A 22,235-nucleotide genomic window follows, 5' to 3' on the forward strand; every position below is an offset into this window, starting at 1 on the left:
CACGGTGTCTTGTCAATGATAAACAGGAATTTTTCTGGCAGGGAAAAGGATATTATTATTCCCTTGTATGAGGCAAAGGTGCTGGAACGAGAACAGAGAAGGGCAACAAGGTTAGTGAATGGAACAAAGGGTTGCACTTAAGAAGAAAGGCTTAAGGTTTGCAAATTACAGTGTTTAGCATTAGTAGTGGCATATGATGCAAGAAAGCAAGCTTATGCAGCATCAGCCAAAAAAAAAAAAACCCTCCCATTTCACCCCTCCGTTCGTTCGAAATACCTGTCCAGCTGAGCATTAAATTTGTTTAGGCTATCAATTTCCACAACAAGGGATAGAAGTCTATTCCACCAACCAACTATCCACTGACTAAAGGCAAATTTCTGCACATCTATCCTACATCTGTCTTTCCTCAATTTGAATTTATGCCCTCTCACTGATTATTCTGAGCAAGAGGAAGAGTCCTATCAGCATTGAGCATGCTTAAACCATTCAAGGCTTTATACACCTCAGTCAAATCACCTCGCTGGTGCCTAGTCTCCAGTCACTATAATTTGCAAAAATTTAAGCCTTTCTTCGTAAGAGCAACCCTTGGTTCCTTTCACTAATCTTGTTGCCCTTCTCAGTACACGTTCCAGCAGCTCTACATCCTTCTTGAAATGAGGCCTCCAGACCTGTATACAGTCCTCAAGGTGTGGCCTGACACCTTATACAACAGGATAATCACCTCCTTATCCCTGCTAGAAAAATTCCTGTATATCATTCACAAGACACCATGAACTACTCTTGCAGCCCGTCTGCACTGCTCAGAAAACTTCATATCTGCCTGCACAATTACCCCCAGGTCATTTTCATTCTCTACCACTGTTAGTACCACAGAGATGATACGTTACTCTGGGATTACTGTCTCCCATATGTAGTACTTTACATTTGTCAATGTTAAACTTCATTTGCCCCTCTCAACCCATCTGCTCAACCTTTCCAGATCCTGTTGCAGCAGCACACTGTTAGTAGTGTCCTTAACAACCCTGCCAACCTTCGTATCATCTGAAAACCTGGACATTATGGTTGTTATACCATTATCAATATCATTTATAAATACAGAAAAAAAAAATTGGACCCAACACTGAATTTTGAGGGACTCCACTAATAACATTAGTCCACAACGAGCAGTTTCCATTGATTACCACTCTCTGTCTTCTCCCACTCAACCACCCTTTATCCATAGCAGCAATTTTCCTCCAATGCCACACTGCTCCAATTTGTGCAGCAGTCTTCCATGTGCAACAGCATCAAAAACCTTTCTAAGATCAAAATATATAATATCAAAATTATTCCCTGCATCCAGTTCTTTTGTGACTGCATCATAGTATCCAGTCAAATTATTCAGGCAAATCTTTCCCTTAACAAAACCATGCTGTGTCCGAGCTATAACTGAAGTCTTGTCTAGATGATCCTGCAATGCTTCTTTAACCAGTGCCTCCATTAATTTTCCTGGAACAGAAATTTAACTCACAGGTCTATAATTACTTGTGTCAGCCTTTGATCCTCCTTTGTGAATTGGGGTCACATTTGCACATATCCAGTCCAAGGGTACCTCCCCTGATTTCAAGGAAGCTCTCATAATTATGGCTGAGGATTTGCTTACTTCCTTTGCTGCCTCCTTTAATATAACTGGATAGATTCCATCCACCCCCAGGCACCTTTCTTATGTTTATCTGCAACAATTTCTACTCCACATTTCTCTTAGTTATTACAAGATCATTTAGCTTACTGCCAGAGTTTAATACACCTCTGGCATTCCCCTCCCTGAATAACTTGTTAACAGGAGAGACTGCTTCTACAGGGATACACTTAAATAGAAAGGGTGCAAGAATGTTTCCTGATGCTATCGAGGCAGTGTTAGGTGGGTCGGAAAACTACGAGATTGGGGGGATACCAGGACTAATAGATTAACAGTAGCCACTGGCAGAGGTGAAAGTGATTCTTGCACTGCTTCTATTGGAATGAGCCGCAGCCTGGAAAATAAGATGCAGGATATTTCAGAGACTGCTGGGAATCATTGGGTTACAAGTAAACACATGGGTTGTGTTAGGGTAGCTAAGAAAAAGAACAGTTGCATGTACACTGGCGTGTACACCAATGCTAGGAGTTTAGTAAATAAATTTGATAAATTTGAGGTATTGCTCAAAACATCAAAGGCAGATATTGTGGGGATTTCAGAGACGTGGTGTCACACAGATATAAGGAATGCAGAACTGGAATTTCGGGAGTACAATATCTACAGAAAGGATAGACAGGATAGGAAGGGAGGAGGGGTTATGCTTTTAGTTAAGAAATACATAAAATCCAAGGAAGTGAAGCCAGTCCACATTGCTGGACAGTGCAGTGTCGAGTCAGTTTGGTGTGACATAAGCATTGGGAGATCAAATTTGAGAGTAGGAGTGTGCTGTAGACCTAATGACTCTGATGAGTATAATAAGAAACTGTACAGGGAAATAGAGTGGGCCAGTAAATCAGAGAGTCTTATAATGAGGGATTTTAATTTCCCAGATATTGACTGGAATTTGGGGACTGGTCACTCACAGACTAGCAAGGCTTTTGTGGATTTATTGGATGATTGTTTTCTACATCAGCATGTTCGGGAGGCAACTAGAGGGAGTAATACTCTTGATTTGATTATCAGTAGTGATTCTTCATGCATTAAGAATCTGCAGGCAAAAGAACCACAAGGTGGCAGTGATCACAGTGTGCTGAAGTGGGATTTACTCAAAGAGGTAACTACCATTAGGGGTAAAGGGAAGGGTTATTGCTTTCGCAAAGGCGACTACAATGGACTGAGATAGTATTTAAATTCTATACAGCGGGACCAACTGATGATGTTATCAACAGAAAATTCAAAACGGGAAGCATTCAAAGAACTTATCTTGGAAGTTACTAGGCTTTACATACCAACTAAGAAATATTATTCAAGGTTTAAGCCTAAGTGGATGTCAGATGAACTAATGAGACATATGGCAAAGAAGAAAAATTCATGGGATACCTAGAAATTAACACGTGACACAGAAGCCTATGATAGATACAAGTTGATCTCTAACCAAGTTACAAAGGAGGTTAGGCAGGCAAAGGCAGATTATGAGAAATCTTTGGCAAGGGATGCAAAGAAAAACAGCAAAGAATTCTTTACTTATGTAAACTCTAGAAGGAAGGGGATGAATCAGATTTGTCCACTTGATATCGATGGGTCAACTGTTGATGATCCTGCTCAGGTAACTAACAAACTAAATGAATATTTTGCATCGACATTCACACATGAGGAGTTATTCTGCCAGGGGAATGCCAGAGGTGTATTCAACTCTAGCAGTAAGCTGGCGACTCTTGTAATAACTGAGAGTAAATGGAGGAGAGATTGTTGAAGATAAATACAAGAAAGGCACCTGGGGTGGATGGGATCTATTCAGTTATATTAAAGGAGGCAGCAAAGGAAGTAAGCAAACCCTTAGCCATAATTATGAGAGCTTTCTTGGACTCGGGGGAACTACCCATGGACTGGAGATGTGCAAATGTGACCTCAATTCACAAAGGAGGATGAAAAGGCGACACAAGTAATTATAGACCTGTTAGTTTAACTTCTGTTCCCAGAAAATTAATGGAGGCACTGGTTAAAGAAGCACTGCAGGATCATCTAGACAAGACTTCAGTTATAGCTCAGACATAGCATGGTTTTGTTAAGGGGAAGTCTTGCCTGACCAATTTGAATGGATGCTATGATGCAGTCACAAAAGAACTGGATGCAGGGAATAACTTTGATATTATATACTTGGATCTTAGAAAGGCTTTTGATACTGTTGCACATGGAAGACTGCTGCACAAATTGGAGCAGTGTGGCATTGGAGGCAAATTGCTGCTATGGATAAAGGGGTGATTGAGGGGGAGAAGACAGAGAGTGGTAATCAATGGACACTGCTCATTGTGGACTAATGTTATTAGTGGAGTCCCTCAGGGTTCAGTATTGGGTCCATTATTGTTTTCTGTATTTATAAATGATATTGATGATGGTATATCAAGCTTAATATCCAAGATTGCAGATGATACGAAGGTTGGCAGGATTGTCAAGAACACTACTGACACTATGCTACTGCAACAGGATCTGGAAAGGTTGAGCAGATGTGCTGAGAGGTGGCAAATGAAGTTTAACATTGACAAATGTAAAGTACTACACATGGGAAACAGCAACCCCCAGAGCAACGTATCAACTCTGTGGTACTACACTGACAGTGGTAGAGAATGAAAGGGACCTGGGGGTGGTTGTGCAGACAGATATGAAGTTTTCTGAGCAGTGCAGACGGGCTACAAGCGTAGCTCATGGTGTATTGTCGATGATATATAGGAATTTTTCTAGCAGGGATAAGGAGGTGATTATTCCCTTGTTTAAGGCAATGATCAGGCCACACCTAGAGTACTGTATACAGGTCTGGAGGCCTCATTTCAAGAAGGATGTAGAGATGCTGAAACGTGTACAGAGAAGGGCATCAAGATTAGTGAATGGAACAAAGGGGTGCTCTTACGAAGAAAGGCTTAAGTTTTGCAAATTACAGTGTCTGGAGACTAGGCACCAGCGAGGTGATCTGATAGAGGTGTATAAAGCCTGGAATAGTTTGAGCATGCTCAATGCTGATGGGATTCTTCCTCTTGCTCAGAATAATCACCTGAGAGAGCATAAATTCAAATTGAGGAAAGACGGATGTAGGATAGATGTGAGGAAATTTGCCTTTAGCCAGCGGGTGGTTGGTTGGTTGGTGGAACAGACTTCCATCCCTTGTAGTGGAAGTTGATAGCCTAAATATGTTTAAGGCTCAGCTGGACAAGTATTTCGAACGAACAGAGGGGTGAAGTGGAAGTGGTTATTTTTTATTTATTTATCTATTTTTTTTTTTTTTTTTTTGGCTGATGCGGCATAAGCTTGCTTTCTTGCATCAAATGCCTCTACTAATGCTAATGCCTCATGATGAATGTAGATGCAAAATACTCGTTTAGTTTGTTGGACCACCTGAGCACGATCATCAACAATTGAACCATCAATACCCAGTGGACCAATCTGATTCATCTCTTTCCTTCTAGAGTTTAGATAGGTTAAGAACTCTTTTCTGTTTTTCTTTGCTTCCTTTTCCAAGGATTTCTAATAATATGCCTTTTCCTGCCTAATGTCCTTTTTGACTTGGTTACAGACCAGCTTATATCTATCATAAGCTTCCATGTCACCCAGTAATTTATATGTATCCCATGCATTTTTCTTCTCTGCCACATATCTCATTAGTTCATCTAACATCCATTTAGGCTTAAACCTTGAACAATATTTCTCAGTTGGTATGTAAATCCTAGTAGCTTCCAAGATAAATTCTTTGAAGGTTTCCCATTTTGAATTTGCTGTTGGTAACATCACCAGTTGGTCCCACTGTATAAAATTTAAATACTATCTCAGACCATCGTAGTCAACTTTACGAAAGCAAAAACCCTTCCCTTTACCTCTGATGGTAGTTACCTCTTGTGTAAATCCTACTTCAGCACACTGTGATCACTGCCACCTAGTGGTTCATTTACCTGCAGATTCTTAATGCACGAAGAATCACTACTGATGATCAGATCAAGAGTTTTACTTCCTCTAGTTGCGTCCCAAACATTCTGATGTAGAAAGCAGTCATCCAATAAATCCACAAAAGCCTTGCTAGTGTGAAAAATTAAACCTGTGTGTTTACTTGAAGTCTTGTGAGTTTATTTACAATATTGGTATTTAAAATCTATTCCATAGTAACATTAAACTGTTGATACAAGGTTATGGAATTTTCTCTTATCTCTGTGTATACTCGATGTGTGAAATCTATTTAAGATTTAACTCTTAAAAGGTTGCGGCAACTTGTGTGCGGAATGAAAAACTTTTTTTTTTTTTTTCTGATAGATTATTAGGGAAGGTGTATTTTGGGGATGCTTATGCTGTGGGGGAGGGAGCCCCAGCTGTTGACCACCCAAAACACCACAGCACGATACCGCCAACCGCCTGAACTGCCACGGCAGCACAGCACAATCGCCCGCCCGAACAGCCGCTGCCCACTGAACCACCGCCACTCGGCCCAGCGTCAGCAACGTGGTACCTTGTGTTTGGGATGAAAAAAAATTTTTTTTTTTTTTTTTCAATTCCTACTATTAGTTCACACTCTCCCTATATATATTTATATATCTTGTTCAAATTTTGAATCGTTAATAAAATACTTTTTTTCATCCACTCAAGTTCAAATAAATTTTTTTAAACTTGTAGTGGATGACACTTGATGTTAATACAGTTTTTTCAAATATTAATTCATCAATTAAATTTAATTAATTAATTTTAGTTTTATATGGGAGAAAAAAATTTCTCTTATATAATATATTTAGCAGGATATAAATTTAGGAATAAAATTGAAATCAGCAGGCAGTAGCTCAATTGGTAAAATGCAAGGATTTCAGTATTTTTCATGTGAAGGTGAAGAATGCGAGTTGAATTCTTGCAAAAATCGATAAATTTTTGTTATTCATCCACTCAAGTTCAAATACATTTTTTTAAACTTGTAGTGGATGACACTTGATGTTAATACAGTTTTTTCAAATATTAATTCATTAATTAAATTAAATTAATTAATTTTAGTTTTATATGGGAGAAAAAAATTTCTCTTATATAAGATATTTAGCAGGATATAAATTTAGGAATAAATACTGTCAGTGGTGAAGCGTGTAGATCGCTGGAAAAAAATTTCTTTTTCAGATTCTTTTTTCATTCTCGGTTCTAGTCTGAGTCAAGGAGGTAACAAAATGGAAAATGAAACATGTGAATAAAAATAGTAGTCCAATGCCTTATATAGAAAGGAAAATGGAAAATTGCAAGGAAATTCGCTTTCTATTTTTCCACTTAATATTGTGATTCTGTCATATGTATATACATATTTATATTAATTGTAATTATTTAATAAAAAGTAACTAAAATAAAATTTTTCTTTGTTGACCTAAGTAGGAATTGACTTTAAAAAAATTTTTTTTATATTACTTGTTTATTCTGGAAGATAAATTCCTTGTTGTTATCAACTGTTGCTGCGACCTGAAAATAAAATCCGTATTCTTCCAGTTTTTTCTTTCCAAAGTTCCATCTGTTCTTGAAAAAACTGAAAATTTAACCTGTGTGTTTCATTGGTCTTTATCAAGTTTATCTGCAATGTTGATGTGTTAAACCTATTCCAAAGTAAAATTTAGCAGTCGTTAAAAGGTTATTACCTGTTCTTGAAAAGCTGAAAATTAAACTTGTGTGTGTGTGTGTGTGTGTGTGTGTGTGCGTGTGCGTGCGTGCGTGCGTGCGTGCGTGTGTGTGCGTGCGTGTGCGCGTGCACACGCATGTGCTTGAAATCTTGTCTGAAAGCATTGATTATAATTTTTTGTAAACTCTGTATATGTTGTTGGTGTGTAAAATTTAAGATTAAGTTTTTAAAAGGTTATTTTTCTGCTTCCTTGAAGTCTTGTGTTGTTTTTCTGCACTGATTGTATTTTTTTTTTGTAACCTCTGTATATACTTGATGTGTGAAAATCTATTCCAATGTAAGATTTAAAATTAAACTCTTAAAAAGTTATTATTCTCTCTAAGATTTTTGTCCTTTTTCAGTTGATTGAATGTAAATGAGTTTACTTACATATTAACAGCAGAACATAAATTCAATCTGCCCGGAGATACACTTTTGCCTGCGTTCGAAAACTACAGCCGACAAGTTGTATGAATCCATGCCTATTGATTCTAACTGAGTTGGAAAGAACATTCCAAGATTTCTGTCCTATTCTCATTGCTGAGTGGAAATGAACTTCTCAAGTGTAATGAAAGTGCTTGTTTACACTTTTTCCAGAAAGAACCACACAAAAGATTATTTTCATTTAAACAGAATACGAATTTACATCATGTCACAAGAGATAATTGCTGTTAGCAAAGTAGAAAATTTTTGGAAAACACAAGCCCTTTACATATTGAAACGACATAATGTAAATTATTTTTTCTTGTTTATTTTCACTGGTTATTTTTGAATATCATCAGCTTTCATCTTCACAAATCATGTCTGTACATGCCGCCAACTCCAGTTAATGCAGCTGACCATTTCCGCTTGAAAAGAGAAGTACCGAAGGGACATTTCCTGTCTGAAACGAACAGAATCATTCGTTTTATGTTAAAGCGTGAATATGATTTCTGATGGATCGAAATTGGGAAAAAAGTTTTAAAAGTACAAGATGTGTTTGGAGACTAGGCACCTGCGAGGTGATGTGATTGAAGTGTAGAAGGCCTTGAATGACTTGAGCATGCTCAATGCTGAAGGGATTCTTGCTCTTGCCCTGATTAATCACCCGAAGGACATAAATTCAAATTGAGAAAAGACAATTGTAGAATTGACGTGCAGAAATTTGCCTTTAGTCAGCATGTGGTTGATTGCTGGAACAAACTTCCATCTGTCATTGTAGAAGTTGACATCTTAAAGTAATTCAAGACAAAACCAGATAAACATTTGGAGCAAAAGGATGGGTAAAATCGGAAGGGTTTTTTTTTTTTTTTTTTGGCTGATGCTGTATTAGCTTGCTTTCTTGCATGAAATGCTTCTACTAATGCTAACACTAATGCAATTAATAGGTCTCTTTTAAACAATTCCTCACAGAATATCTTTATTATTCAGCAAACAGGGATTTCTAATAATCAAAATTTTTCAGTTATCTGAGCACAAATTAACTTAATAAAACTATTGGAAGGTAATGATAAAAACAAAAATTTGGAATAGTAATTCAAACCCTATTGTTTTCCAACAAAAAAGTACGTATAAGACATCAGGCATCAGCAACCCTAAATATGCATGGCAGCATGTAGCACACAGAAACCTTTTTTATGGCACACACACCAGAGGTATGATACTTATTTGAATTTCATGTGTTTATACACCTGTCCATGGACATGCAGGAAAATTTTTATAGTTGTAATGAACAAAAAAAAAAATAAAACTCATAAGGAACATGTTACTGAATTCTGAATTAGGACAATCAAAACAAGTAAGATTTAACCATATTTTATCTGAAAAACAAAAGTGTAATTATAATTGGAGAATTTTTTTTTGTAGCAGGTGTCTCCAATTATTAATTAATTATTTTGATTTTTACATTTTTGTACTCTCTTAATTTTGATATTTGACATTTAAAAATTAAACATATATTTTTTGTTAAATGTACCATTCTTCACATTCTGTAATACATAATAAAAGTTTTTTAATTATATAAATATATGTTATCGTAATATTATTTACTTTATGCTACATTAATTTTATTCTTAAAAGTGGATCTACCAACCATAGTGATTACCTACACAAATTGAACAAAAGTTTTTGATATCATCTTCACCCCCCCCATAGAAACTACGAATTATTTTTCTCTCTGCTCCAATGGCATGGGCTCAGCCTTCTGTTTATCATTTACTTGAGTCTTCTGTTCCATTACATACAATGAATAAAAACCGATGAGTTAAGTGTACAATGAATATACACTTAACTCATCTATCTATAAGAAATTAACTGTTTTCTAAAACCAGCAAATTTTGAATGCATTTCAATTCAAATAAATTTTATTTCAAATTGTAATTTTCAAATTTCTTACTATGTTTAGGGTCTACATACCCTGTGGGTAAGAAATATTTATTTAATAAATATTAAATGTATACAATTAATTTTTGGACACGTTATACATACAGCTTACTTAGTCTAAAATCATTTCTCATTTTTAACCCCAAATTTCAGAAGAGCTTCCAGGAAAACCAACTCAACAGCCATTTAATCCATGTGGCTCTGAAAAGTTTCCATGTCAAAATGGCAATTGTTTTACCCACATTCAACATTGCAATTTTATTGATGACTGTGGTGACTATACCGATGAGGCTGACTGTGGTAAGTAATTTGGATACCATAAGAGTAACCTTTGTTTATTGGAGCAACCCAGAATTGTATGTGGGTTGCCCCAAAACTAATGCCTATAATTTTTTTCCCAATCACAGAATGTTACCTAGAAAATCTAATGGTGTCAAGTGAAACTTGAACCTTTTACTTCATGAGTTTGCTGAAAGTATGTGGACTCATGGTGGTCACATTATGGTTAACTCTTTAGAGTGAATTTTTTTTTTTTTCTGAAACTTTTAAAATTATAAAAATGAAAAATGTATTCCTAAATGCTTTCAAATATTAATTTGTTTTTGTTTATATCTGATTCCTTAACATTAGAGTGAAATTATTACCAAAAATCAAACCAGAATTTAAAAAAAAAATTCATCATTTAATTCAGCTTCATCAATTTCCAGATCAGAAATACCGAAATAGTATATGTTGGAATATTTCAAAATAATTTGTACTTTTGACAGATGCTTTATTTTGCATGTTTTGTCATGTGGGAGATTCCCCACAACCTGCTGCACATTTGAAACGTAATTTACATATGTATTTCCAAAAAGGTTAAATGTTACTGCAAATATCCTACAGGTTGGAACATTGCAGGCCAGAAGTCAGGGCTGTTGTAATCTACAGAACTGGAAGATGGCATTGATATCAGCATTATTTAAGTTCCTGTGTAGAATGCTGCACCCAGTGAGAGTCACTGACATTTGAAGAACATTTTTTGGAGATATGACAGGCAATGTTCACAGTCATGCAATGAGTTATATATGTGAGTGATGGTGTGGTGTTGGTGACTTAAAGCACACACACCATGCTCATCCTCTCATTATGCTATACAATTACAGACAATGGGGTCAGTGAATGAACTATTCTGTGAAGATCAATGTTTTTAAGACAAACAAAATGTGTGAGGGCAGGAATAGGCTTTAACGAACTGAAAACAATTCTGGATAATGTGGGTTGCAGGAAATTGTATGTTATTTGGATTCCACGGGTGCTAATGCCAGATCACAAGGATCAGAGTGCAGGCTGGTGCCAAGTCTTCTGGAGGTGTAAGGTGATGATTTCTTGATATCATCATCATGGAAAGTGAGACTTAGGTACATCTCTATGAACCAGAGTCAAAGCAGCAGTTTATGAAGTGGCAACACAAGAATCCACAGATACAGCAGAAATTCAGTGCTCACCTGTCTGCTTGAAAAACTATATGTTCTTGTTTTTGGATGAGAGAGAGATCTTTGTGGATTTCCTGGAACAGGATACACGACCAGTTCTGCAGCCTATGTTATGACACTGAAGAAGCTGAAAACTGAGGGGAGAGGAGAAAGGAAAATTTATTCTTTAGAATGATGCTCCAAACCCTATACCAGCATCATGACAAAGGAGACTATTGCAGAATTTGGGAGGGCTATTCCAAACCCCATTACATAAAGAATGATCTTCATGAGAAATGCTTCACTGATGGTGATGCCATTGTGGCTTGTAGGAGCTTGACAGCAAATTTTATAAGGTTCAGGTAAGGACACTCTGGTTCAACAAGGAAGAAAATATATACAAAGTGGTGGTGAATATTTGGAAAAATAAATGTATGCACTGCACTTGAAGTATGCAACATAAAGTTTAAATTGCAGCATAAATTTAAATTTAAATTGCAACATAAAGTTTAAATCTGCAATGGTATCTAAGAAAAAAAAAATTGGATGTATTAGTCTTGGAGCAACCTTAATATTGAATGTTCACCTTTTACATTGCACTGTTTTTGTTTTTTTTTTTATATATCGGCATTATTTTTTTTATATATCAGCATTTATATATCAGCAATATATATAGAAAGGATTTTTGAAACCATCAATAAGAAAATATATTTTTGATGAGACTAGCTTGTCTCTGCTACTAGCTATGCACATTTGAAGGAGACATAAATGAAAGTTGAACATAAATGAAAAACATTGAAAATGTTCCATGAACTTGCTGAAACATTTTTGGAACATCCCTCATATTCGTATTTTACATTGCACTGTGTTTTTAATGTTGAAAGGATTTTGGGAGACAACGATAAGAAGGTATTGTTTGCTGAGGCCATATTGCTCCTCTGACTGTGTATCTATGAAGGGGACAAAATTTATAACATAAATGAAAAAAAAAAAAAAAAAAACACTGAAAATATTCTATGACCTTTACAAGACATTTTTCATTTCCCTAAAAACTAGCCCAGTTACACAAACACAGTTATATTACTATGCTCAGAAGCTGAAATCAGCATTTCAGAAGGACCCATTTCCTCTAGTACCAAAAACCCACTGTTATTTAAAATTTGAGTCAACCATAGCTTCTCATGTCATATCAGACCTTAAACTAGAGAAGGTACTTGTATTACAGCATAGAAAAACAGAAACAACTGAGAATTACAAGAAACTTTTGCACTAAAAAAATGACAAAACAATACACGTCAACAATGTAGACGAAGGAAGAGACCAACAGTGAATCCAAAATGATAACTTTCTTAAAGACAAAAGTACCTTTATGAAAGTCATGAAGGATTCCATAAAACAATTATAAAACAAGTAAGCAGAAATATAAGAAACCTCTTAACACCATAAAATTAATAAAGCCATATAAATGTTTGAACTTCTACAAACCAGAAGCCTCTCTCTCTCCTTACCTCCATCATTCTTTAGAAATGTTCAGAGTCTAAAGTATGAACTGTGACTCTGAACATTCTTAAAGAATTATAGAGATATTTCAGACTCTGAACTTCAGAATGTTCAGAGTCTTAAGGTACAAGTATGAAGGGAGGGTCCAACACTCCTCCTTACAACAAGGGAATGTTCTTCTCGCTTTGACATAGAGTTCTAGTCAAGGGCTTTTCAGCTAAGTTTTTTTGAAAAGTCATTTTATTGACCTAATTGTTATATTAAATCATATTCTATAAATAGCTTTTTAGTTTATTTATAGAATATGATTAAGATTATGCTTTTTATGTGAGGGGTGTGCAATAAATTATCTAGGTACTTCCCATAGTTATATTTCAGTGATTCATAATTTATCATATATATATATATATCAACTTGAATCATACTAATTTTGATCCCACTATACTTTTAGGTTGTACTGCTGTAACAGAAAGAAGGAAGAAACCTGTATCAAATTATGGATCTGCTGAAATTGGAGCATCATTCAGTCATCAAGTTTCTCACCAAAGAAGAAAATGGGACAAAGGCCATTAATGGAAGGATGGTGGCTCTGTATAGCAACAGTGCACCTTTGCAGTACCAGGTGAAATTCTGGTCAAAACAAGTCAAGTGGGTTAGAGAGTCCATCAAAGGTGATCCCTGTCCAGAAAGGCCTGTGACAGAAACCACTCCAGAAATGTGCTGAACTGTGGAAATCGTTGTGACTCAATGACAGACGTTTAAGGGTGTCCCAAATCTCTAGGGAATGTGACATATCTGTGGAAACAGTTATAACTATCCTCCATGAACATTTGGGGATGAGTAAGGTCAGGGCAAGGTGGGTCCTCAGATTTCTGACCCCTGTGCAAAAGCAATTCAAAGTACAATGTTGTGAGAAGAATTTAGAGCTTTATGGAAGGGGTCCTGCATAAAGAACCCCTTCCATAAAGATTTAAAGGAAAAACACCATGGAAAACTTTCCAGAGGTGTACTGCTTTTTTTGGGGCAATGCACAGGTCACATGTTGTTGCTGTTGCTGCTGCTTTGAGAGACTGTGACTTTACAGAACTTACCCAACCACCTTACAATTTTGATCTGCCCTCAGTGACTATTTCCTGTTTCAACACCTCAAGAAAAACATACGAGGATGCCACTTTGCTAATGATGATAAGCTGAAGTCTGCTGTTTCTGCGTTCTTTGATGAACAGGACAAATAATTTTATTTGTCCAGTATTTCCTCATTGCCAACAAAATGGAACAAGTGTATTGAAGTTCACGGGAGTTACATTGAAAAATAAAAAAAAATTTTTGCCTCTAATTCACTTCCTTCATGTGTAGGTAGGCAGATAATTTATTGAATATCCCTCTTATAATTTATGAATTTTTTTAGTTTATTTTTTAATTTAGCTAGAGATTTTGTAGGTTACTACTTAAATATACATAGAACCTTTGTATATTGAATTTTACTGCCATTGTAATAGTATTATAGAGTGAGTGGTAGGGGAAATTCTAGTATTTTAACTGTTCAATAGGTAGCTTGAATTTCACATCACGTAGGTTGGAACTAGTTGGATAATTTTATTATATATTATAATTAACTTATAATATTCAAGGGTAATGGCATAGCCTAATACATATAATGTAAACTTGGTAGCACAGTAGTATAAACCGAATTGAAGTGGATGAACACTAAGATTATGAGGAACCCTTCCTGGAACTTCATGCATACACAATGGATACTGTATGCCTCATATTCCCAAAAAAGACCAGAAAAAATGCTCCATACAAAAACACCACTCAAATGAATCATCATCAACTAAGCCGAAATAATGCAAAACATCATACAATGGAACTGGAGAGAGAACTAAGCAGCCATTCAGATGACTTCAAAGATTTTCTCACCCAATTCAATCCCATATGTATATGCCTACAGGAAACATTCCTGTCACCGCAGGTCTTGCCAAAATTTTCAAATTATATCATGTACAGACGAGATAGAAAATTAGAATCTCTTGCACATGGAGGAGTAGCCATTCTTATAAATTCTAATATTCCATTGAGGTCCATCCAGTTACAAACCTCCCTAAAAGCTGTGGTAGCTCATATTGAAGTTGGTAATTTAGTTACCCTTATTTCTATTTACATTCCACCATCTTTGCCCCCTTCAGAATGACAATCTCCTTAAACAACTCCCAACACCAATTTGCCTTTTCGGTGATTTTAATGGCCACCATTTATTGTGGGGATCCACTACAATGGAGGCAAGACAAACTGATTGAAGAGTTTTTGAATAACAATGATCTAAATTTACTAAACTCTGGATCTCCCACATATATCCACCTACCTACAGGATCTACTTCTGTAATTGACTTCTCAATTTGTTTACCATCCATCTTTTCAATCATGACATGGTCGATGATAACTAATCCTTTTAATAGTGATCATTTTCCGATTATTTGCACATTACAAATAGTGATAACTGTAAATCCTGACCAGTGATCCACTTGGAAGTTTAGATAGGCAAACTGGGATGGCTATTCTGCCCAAATATATCTAGACAGACTTTATGTTCAAAAACAACCCATTGCAGATGTAACTGCATACATAACCAATCAGACTCTGACAGCATTCGATGCATCAATCCGAAAATCCAAGACAATCACATTCACTGGAATCACTGGTGGAATACAGATTGCGTTCATGCCAAACACCAGAAAACCATGCGTAGAATAATTTTCGACAGTATCCTACCGCAACTAACTTAATCGCTTAATAAGAGACTTTAAGCTAAAGCAAGACAAATTAGACAGAAAGCGAAACGTAATTCATGGAGTGCCTTTGCCTCAGCCCTCACAAAAGATGCTGACACCCGGCTCAACTGGAGTAAGCCCTAAATGGCAAATTTGCTCGGTTGACATCTCTGATACTTCATTGGAAAGGGAAAGACATGTCTACACCTGAAGAAGTTGCTAATGCACTAGCAGAATCATTTGCCACAATCTCTGCTTTGGAAGGAGAATTTCCATTCTCCTTCCAAAACATTAAAACAGCTGCAGAACAGCATAAAATCAACTTCTTCATGCACCGCTCCTTCACGTACAACCAACCCTTTATATTAACAAAATGCAAAGAATCATTAGTGCCACAGGCCCAGATTATATTAATTACATTATGCTGACACATTTACCTGAAAAGGATTTACTTACTTTGTTGATCTTCTACAATTGTATCTTCTATGAAAATACTTATCCTTCTTCCTGGTGCCATTATTTTATTATTGCCACACCAAAACCAGAAAAAGGTCCTTCTCTGGTTCAAAATTATAAGCCCATATCTCTCATCATCTGCTTGGGTAAAATTTTTGAAAGGATGGTTCATACAAGGCTCACTTACATCCTGGAGTAACAGAATCTCCTGGCAGATCATCAGTATGGCTTTCAAAAAAATATATCACCCCTAGACGTTCTCATCAAAGTGGAATTTCATGTCAGCAATGCCTTTGTCAGGAAACAACATCTAGTCATGGTCAACTTACATCTTCAAAAGACACTACCTGGCATCATGAATCTTTACGTAACATCTGGGATTTAGGGGACATTTGCCTGAAATAATTAAAAATTTCCTGCAATTCCACTCTTTTCAGATCCGGTATAAAAACATATTCTTTGCTTCTCACATTTAGGAAGGAGGAGTCCTGCAGGGATCGATACTTAGTTCGACACTTTTTGAAGTTAGAATTAGCGGCATGACACAAGATATCCCAAAAACCTTCTAACCCTTGAGCCTTGCACAATCTTTCCAGACCCTATCAATCAATTCAGCCCTGGAAAGATTGTGCAAGGCTCAAGGGGTAGAATTTTTTCACCCTGGTCTCTACTTGTTAACAGGAGAGACTGCTTCTACAGGGATGGGATACACTTAAATAGAAATGGTGCAAGAATATTTGCTGATGCTATCGAGGCAGTGTTAGGTGGGTCGGAAAACTGCTAGATTGGGTGGATACAAGGACTAATAGATTAACAGTAGCCACTGGCAGAGGTGAAAGTTATTCTTGCACTGCTTCTATTGGAGTGAGCAGAAGCCTGGAAAATAAGATGCAGGATATTTCAGAGACTGCTGGGAATCATTGGGGTACACGTAAACACATGGGTTGTGTTAGGGTACCTAAGAAAAAGAACAGGGGCATGTATACTTGCATGTACACCAATGCTAGGAGTTTAGTAAATAAATTTGATGAATTCGAGGTATTGCTCAAAACATCAAAGGCAGATATTGTGGGGATTTCAGGGACGTGGTGTCACACAGATAAAAGGAATGCAGAACTGGAATTTGGGGAGTACAATGTCTACAGAAGGGATAGACAGGATAGGAAGGGAGGAGGGGTTATGCTATTAGTTACAAAATACATAAAATCCCAGGAAGTGAAGCCAGTTGACATTGCTGGACAGTGCAGTGTCGAGTCAGTTTGGTGTGACCTACGTATTGGGAGATCAAAATTGAGAGTAGGAGTGTGCTATAGGCCTAATGACTCTGATGAGTATAATAAGAAACTGTACAGGGAAATAGAGTGGGCCAGCAAATCAGAGAGTCTTATAATGGGAGATTTTAATTTCCCAGATATTGACTGGAATTTGGGGGCTGGTCACTCACACACTAGCAGGGCTTGTGTGGATTTATTGGATGATTGTTTTCTACATCAGCATGTTCCGGAGGCAACTAGAGGGAGCAATACTCTTGATTTGATTATCAGTAGTGATTCTTCATGCATTAAGAATCTGCAGATACAGGAACCACTAGGTGGCAGTGTGCTGAAGTGAGATTTACTCAAGGAGGTAACTACCATCAGAGGTAAAGGGAAGGGTTATTGCTTTCGTAAAGGCGACTACGATGGACTGAGACAGTATTTAAATTCTATACAGTGGGACCAACTGATGATGTTACCAACAGCAAATTCAAAATGGGAAGCATTCAAAGAACTTATCTTGGAAGCTACTAGGCTTTACATGCCAACTAAAAATATTGTTCAAGGTTTAGGCCTAAGTGGATGTCAGATGAACTAATGAGACATATGGCAGAGAAGAAAAATGCATGGGATACATACAAATTAACACGTGACACAGAAGCCTATGATAGATACAAGTTGATCTGTAACCAAGTTACAAAGGAGGTTAAGCAGGCGAAGGCAGATTACGAGAAATCTTTGGCAAGGGATGCAAAGAAAAACAGCAAAGAGTTCTTTACTTATGTAAACTCTAGAAGGAAGGGGATGAATCAGATTGGTCCACTTGATATCGATGGGTCAGCTGTTGATGATCCTGCTCAGGTAGCTAACAAACTAAATGAATATTTTGCATCGACATTCACACGAGGAGTTATTCAGCAAGGGGAATGCCAGAGGTGTATTCAACTCTGGCAGTAAGCTAGAGAATCTTGTAATAACTGAGAGTAAAGTGGAGGAGAAATTGTTGAAGATAAATAAAGAAAGGCACCTGGGGTGGATGGGATCTATCCAGTTATATTAAAGGAGGCAGCAAAGGAAGTAATCAAATCCTTAGCCATAATTATGAGAGCTTCCTTGGACTTAGGGGAAGTACCCATGGACTGGAGATCTGCAAATGTGACCCCAATTTACAAAGGAGGATATAAGGGCGACACAAGTAATTATAGATCTGTTAGTTTAACTTCTGTTCCCGGAAAATTAATGGAGGCACTGGTTAAAGAAGCACTGCAGGATCATCTTGACAAGACTTCAGTTATAGCTCAGACACAGCATGGTTTTGTTAAGGGGAAGTCTTGCCTGACCAATTTGATTGGATACTATGAGAACTGGATGAAGGGAATAACTTTGATATTATATACTTGGATCTTAGAAAGGCTTTTGGTACTGTTGCACATGGAAGACTGCTGCACAAATTGGAGCAGTGTGGCATTGGAGGCAAATTGCTGCTATGGATAAAGGGGTGGTTGAGGGGGAGAAGACAGAGAGTGGTAATCAATGGACACTGCTCGTCGTGGACTAATGTTATTAGTGGAGTCCCTTGGGGTTCAGTATTGGGTCCATTATTGTTTTCTTTGTTTATAAATGATATTTATGATGGTATATCAAGCTTAATGTCCAAGTTTGCAGACGATACGAAGGTTGGCAGGGTTGTCAAGGACACTACTGACACTATGCTACTGGAACAGGATCTGGAAAGGTTGAACAGATGGGCTGAGGGGTGGCAAATGAAGTTTAACATTGACAAATGTAAAGTACTACATATGGGAAACAGCAACCCCAGAGCAACGTATCAACTCTGTGGTACTACACTGACAGTGGTAGAGAATGAAAGGGACCTGGGGGTGGTTGTGCAGGCAGATATGAAGTTCTCTGAGCAATGCAGACGGGCTGCAAGAGTAGCTTATGGTGTATTATCAATGATATATAGGAATTTTTCTAGCAGGGATAAGGAGGTGATAATTCCCTTGTATAAGGCAATGGTCAGGCCACATCTTGAGTACTGTATACAGGTCCTGAGGCCTCATTTCAAGAAGGATGTAGAGATGCTGGAACGAGTACAGAGAAGGGCAAAAAGATTGGTGAATGGAACAAACGGGTGCTCTTACAAAGAAAGGCTTAAGTTTTGCAAATTACAGTGTCTGGAGGCTAGGCACCAGCGAGGTGATCTGATTGAGGTGTATAAAAGCCTTGAATGGTTTGAGCATGCTGAATGCTGACGGGATTCTTCCTCTTGCTCAGAATAATCACCTGAGAGGGCATAAATTCAAATTGAGAAAAGACAGATGTAGGATAGATGTGAGGAAATTTGCTTTTAGCCAGCGGGTGGTGTGTTGGTGGAACAGACTTCCATCCCTTGTCATGGAAGTTGATAGCCTAAATAAGTTTAAGGCTCCGCTGGACAGGTATTTCGAACGAACAGAGGAGTGAAGTGGAAGTGGTTATTTTTTATTTATTTATTTATTTTTTGGCTGATGCTGCATAAGCTTGCTTTCTTGCATCAAATGCCTCTACTAATGCTAAAATGCTAATGCTAACGATTGCTGGTCTTCGCCTTCTTGAACTGATGCAGGTTTGGAATGTTTCCATTCATTCTGTACAACAGGTAGTAACATGTGCTCACTGACCATGGACCCTTACTCCTCTATCAACCTGTGACACTTATCTTATCTTTGCCAGTGAGGAAAAAGATATTCTTCAAGCATCAAATGTGAAACAACTTCATGCAGTTCACACTCACAGATATATTGATTTTTCTCCAATTTATACAGATGGTTCTAAATCTAACTCAAACGTTGGAGCAGCAGCAGTGTTCCTAAATACCACTATTTCAGCATCTCATCCACCTGAATTCAATATCTTCTCAGCGGAATTATATGCAATTAAACTAGCATTAGAAAATCTCTGTTCTGACTGCTCATTAAAATTTGTTATTTATATTGATTCCCTCAGCTCAATAATGGCATTATGTAACTACTCAGATAAAGTTCACCGTTTCCTAAATGAAATTAGAAGATTATTACTGCAGATTGAAGAGCGCCACCAACTGATCACCTTTGCCTGGATTCCGGCACATTCCGGAATTTCTGGTAATGAACTGGCTGATAAAGCTGCAAAAAATCCAACTACCTTAGATTTAACCGATATACCTGTTCCATTATCAGACTATCCACAAATCATTCATGGTGCATGCCTAACAGAATGGACAGCACTCTGGCACTCTCAGACAAATAATAAACTCTTTCAATTTGAACAGGATCCTAAAATTTGGCATTCCAGTGTCTGTACATCAAATTGAGAAAAAGTAGTCCTTTCAAGAGCAAGAATAGGCCAATCATATTTGACTAACCTTCATTTACTCACAGGAGATGATCCACCACAGTGTCCACATTGTTCTATCAATTTTACTGTTAAACACATTCTCATTGAATGCCCATACTATAAACAAGACAGAAATACAACCTTGCTATCATTGGTTAGCCTGCCGAAACCAATAACTCTAGAGAATGTCATTGGTGACAATGCAAATATTCCTGAATTTTTTAACTTTCTGAAGAAAATTGGAGTTTTAATCATTTCTGATTTCAGCCTTTACTGATATTACAAGAATTTCTCCTATATTATTACAATAAATGAATAGGTGCATTATAGCCAAAATAGCCTATGTGCCATAAAACCCCCACAACAACATTTGCCATCCTTTACTGCATGTATTTCTGGTCTCCTCTAATATTTGCCTACGTTGGTCTGGCTGAAGAGGCAGGATACTTCTTAGACCATGTTCCTAGTTTCCATGAGTGAGTTTTCCAGGAAATTGTCTCCATTCTCTGAGCTTCGTGTTCTCTCGAAATTTGATTTTTATCCCTCCCCCACCACCGTTCACAGTGTCTGGGAGATTGATGTGCGTAGGAGATTATTTTATTCTGGGGGGGGGGGGGCTGAACTATTCTGTTCCTCTTTATAGTGGGTTTTAAAAGGCTGGGATAGTCGTTGAATAGAAGCTGCTGGCTAAGGTAAAGAAGCCTGCACGAAAATTACAAGAAACGTCGGATAACTTATGCAGAAAATTAGTTTCCCGACACCGCACTCTAGCACTGCTTGCTCGGTAAACAGATGGTAGGTGTTATCGGTCTGGAGTAGAAATCGAGAAGGATATATTGATTGACAGGTAGGTGTGGTAAACGATGAAGTGATTGGTGGTGGGCATGACAGACGACAAACTACTGTGTAGTCATTGGTTGGCATTATGATGTGTATTTACCAGTAAAGAACGGTGCATAATAGTTCTGTAATGAACGGTGAACAGGTAATAGTAGCGATGATCTTTTAAAGATGGAAGAAATTTGTAAGGAAAATAAAATGTTGCTTGACTTTTTGATGAAAACTAAATTGATAAGACCGAAATTGTACTGTTTTAAGTGCAATGATTATTTTCAACTAATTGAATCACGAACAGAGTCATGTGGAAAGTTGTGGTGTTGTAAAAAATGTTCTTCACTAGTTTCTTTATTGAAACATAGTTTTATGGAAAATACAAAACTTTCATTGAAAAAGATAATGTACATTATATACTTTTGGTCACCGTGCACAACAGTAACTATAACAAAATTCCATCTGGAAAATTCGAAAGTGACAGCAATTAAGTTTTATAAGAAACTAAGAGATATTTGCGAATTGCAGTTGATAAAAAAACCATTAAGTTGGGTGGATCTGGGAAAATTGCAGAAGCAGACGAAACTGTATTGATAAAACCAAAACATTACAGAGGACGAAATTTAACTGCTAAGAAGAAATGGGTATTTGGTGTGTTCGAAGGAGAATCTAAATTCGTCTTCATGAAATTGATAAAAAATTGGAAAGCAAAAACTCCTTTGCACATTATTAGAAAAGTAGTGAAGAAAAATACTACCATCATAACAGATGAATGGCATGCATATAGCCATATTACTGCTTTAGAAAAAAAAAAAAAAAAAAAAATTACAAACCTTTATGCCTCCATAGCAGGTGGGAAGGAGCAGCAGTGCGTAGCACACGCTTCTTGATTAGACCGGGGTTCGAGCCCGTCACCACCAAATACGGAGGATGCGGAAA

The 22,235-nt window shown here is 37.1% G+C and overlaps 1 protein-coding gene across 1 annotated transcript in view; it reads left to right on the forward strand.

Annotated features, from left to right (window-relative positions):
* The window catches only part of LOC150078523 (MAM and LDL-receptor class A domain-containing protein 2-like), a 765,548-nt gene that overhangs the window by 435,710 nt on the left and 307,603 nt on the right, over positions 1–22,235 (forward strand). Inside the window, exon 19 of the mRNA XM_090384594.1 lies at positions 9,828–9,974. Within this exon, the coding sequence (XP_090240720.1) occupies positions 9,828–9,974 (147 nt within the window). The remainder of the gene's footprint in view (positions 1–9,827; positions 9,975–22,235) is intronic.

Source organism: Mastigoproctus giganteus, chromosome 11 (assembly GCF_048544385.1).
Source record: "Mastigoproctus giganteus isolate SK-2022 chromosome 11, ASM4854438v1, whole genome shotgun sequence".
NCBI classification, from domain to species: Eukaryota; Metazoa; Arthropoda; class Arachnida; order Uropygi; family Thelyphonidae; genus Mastigoproctus; species Mastigoproctus giganteus.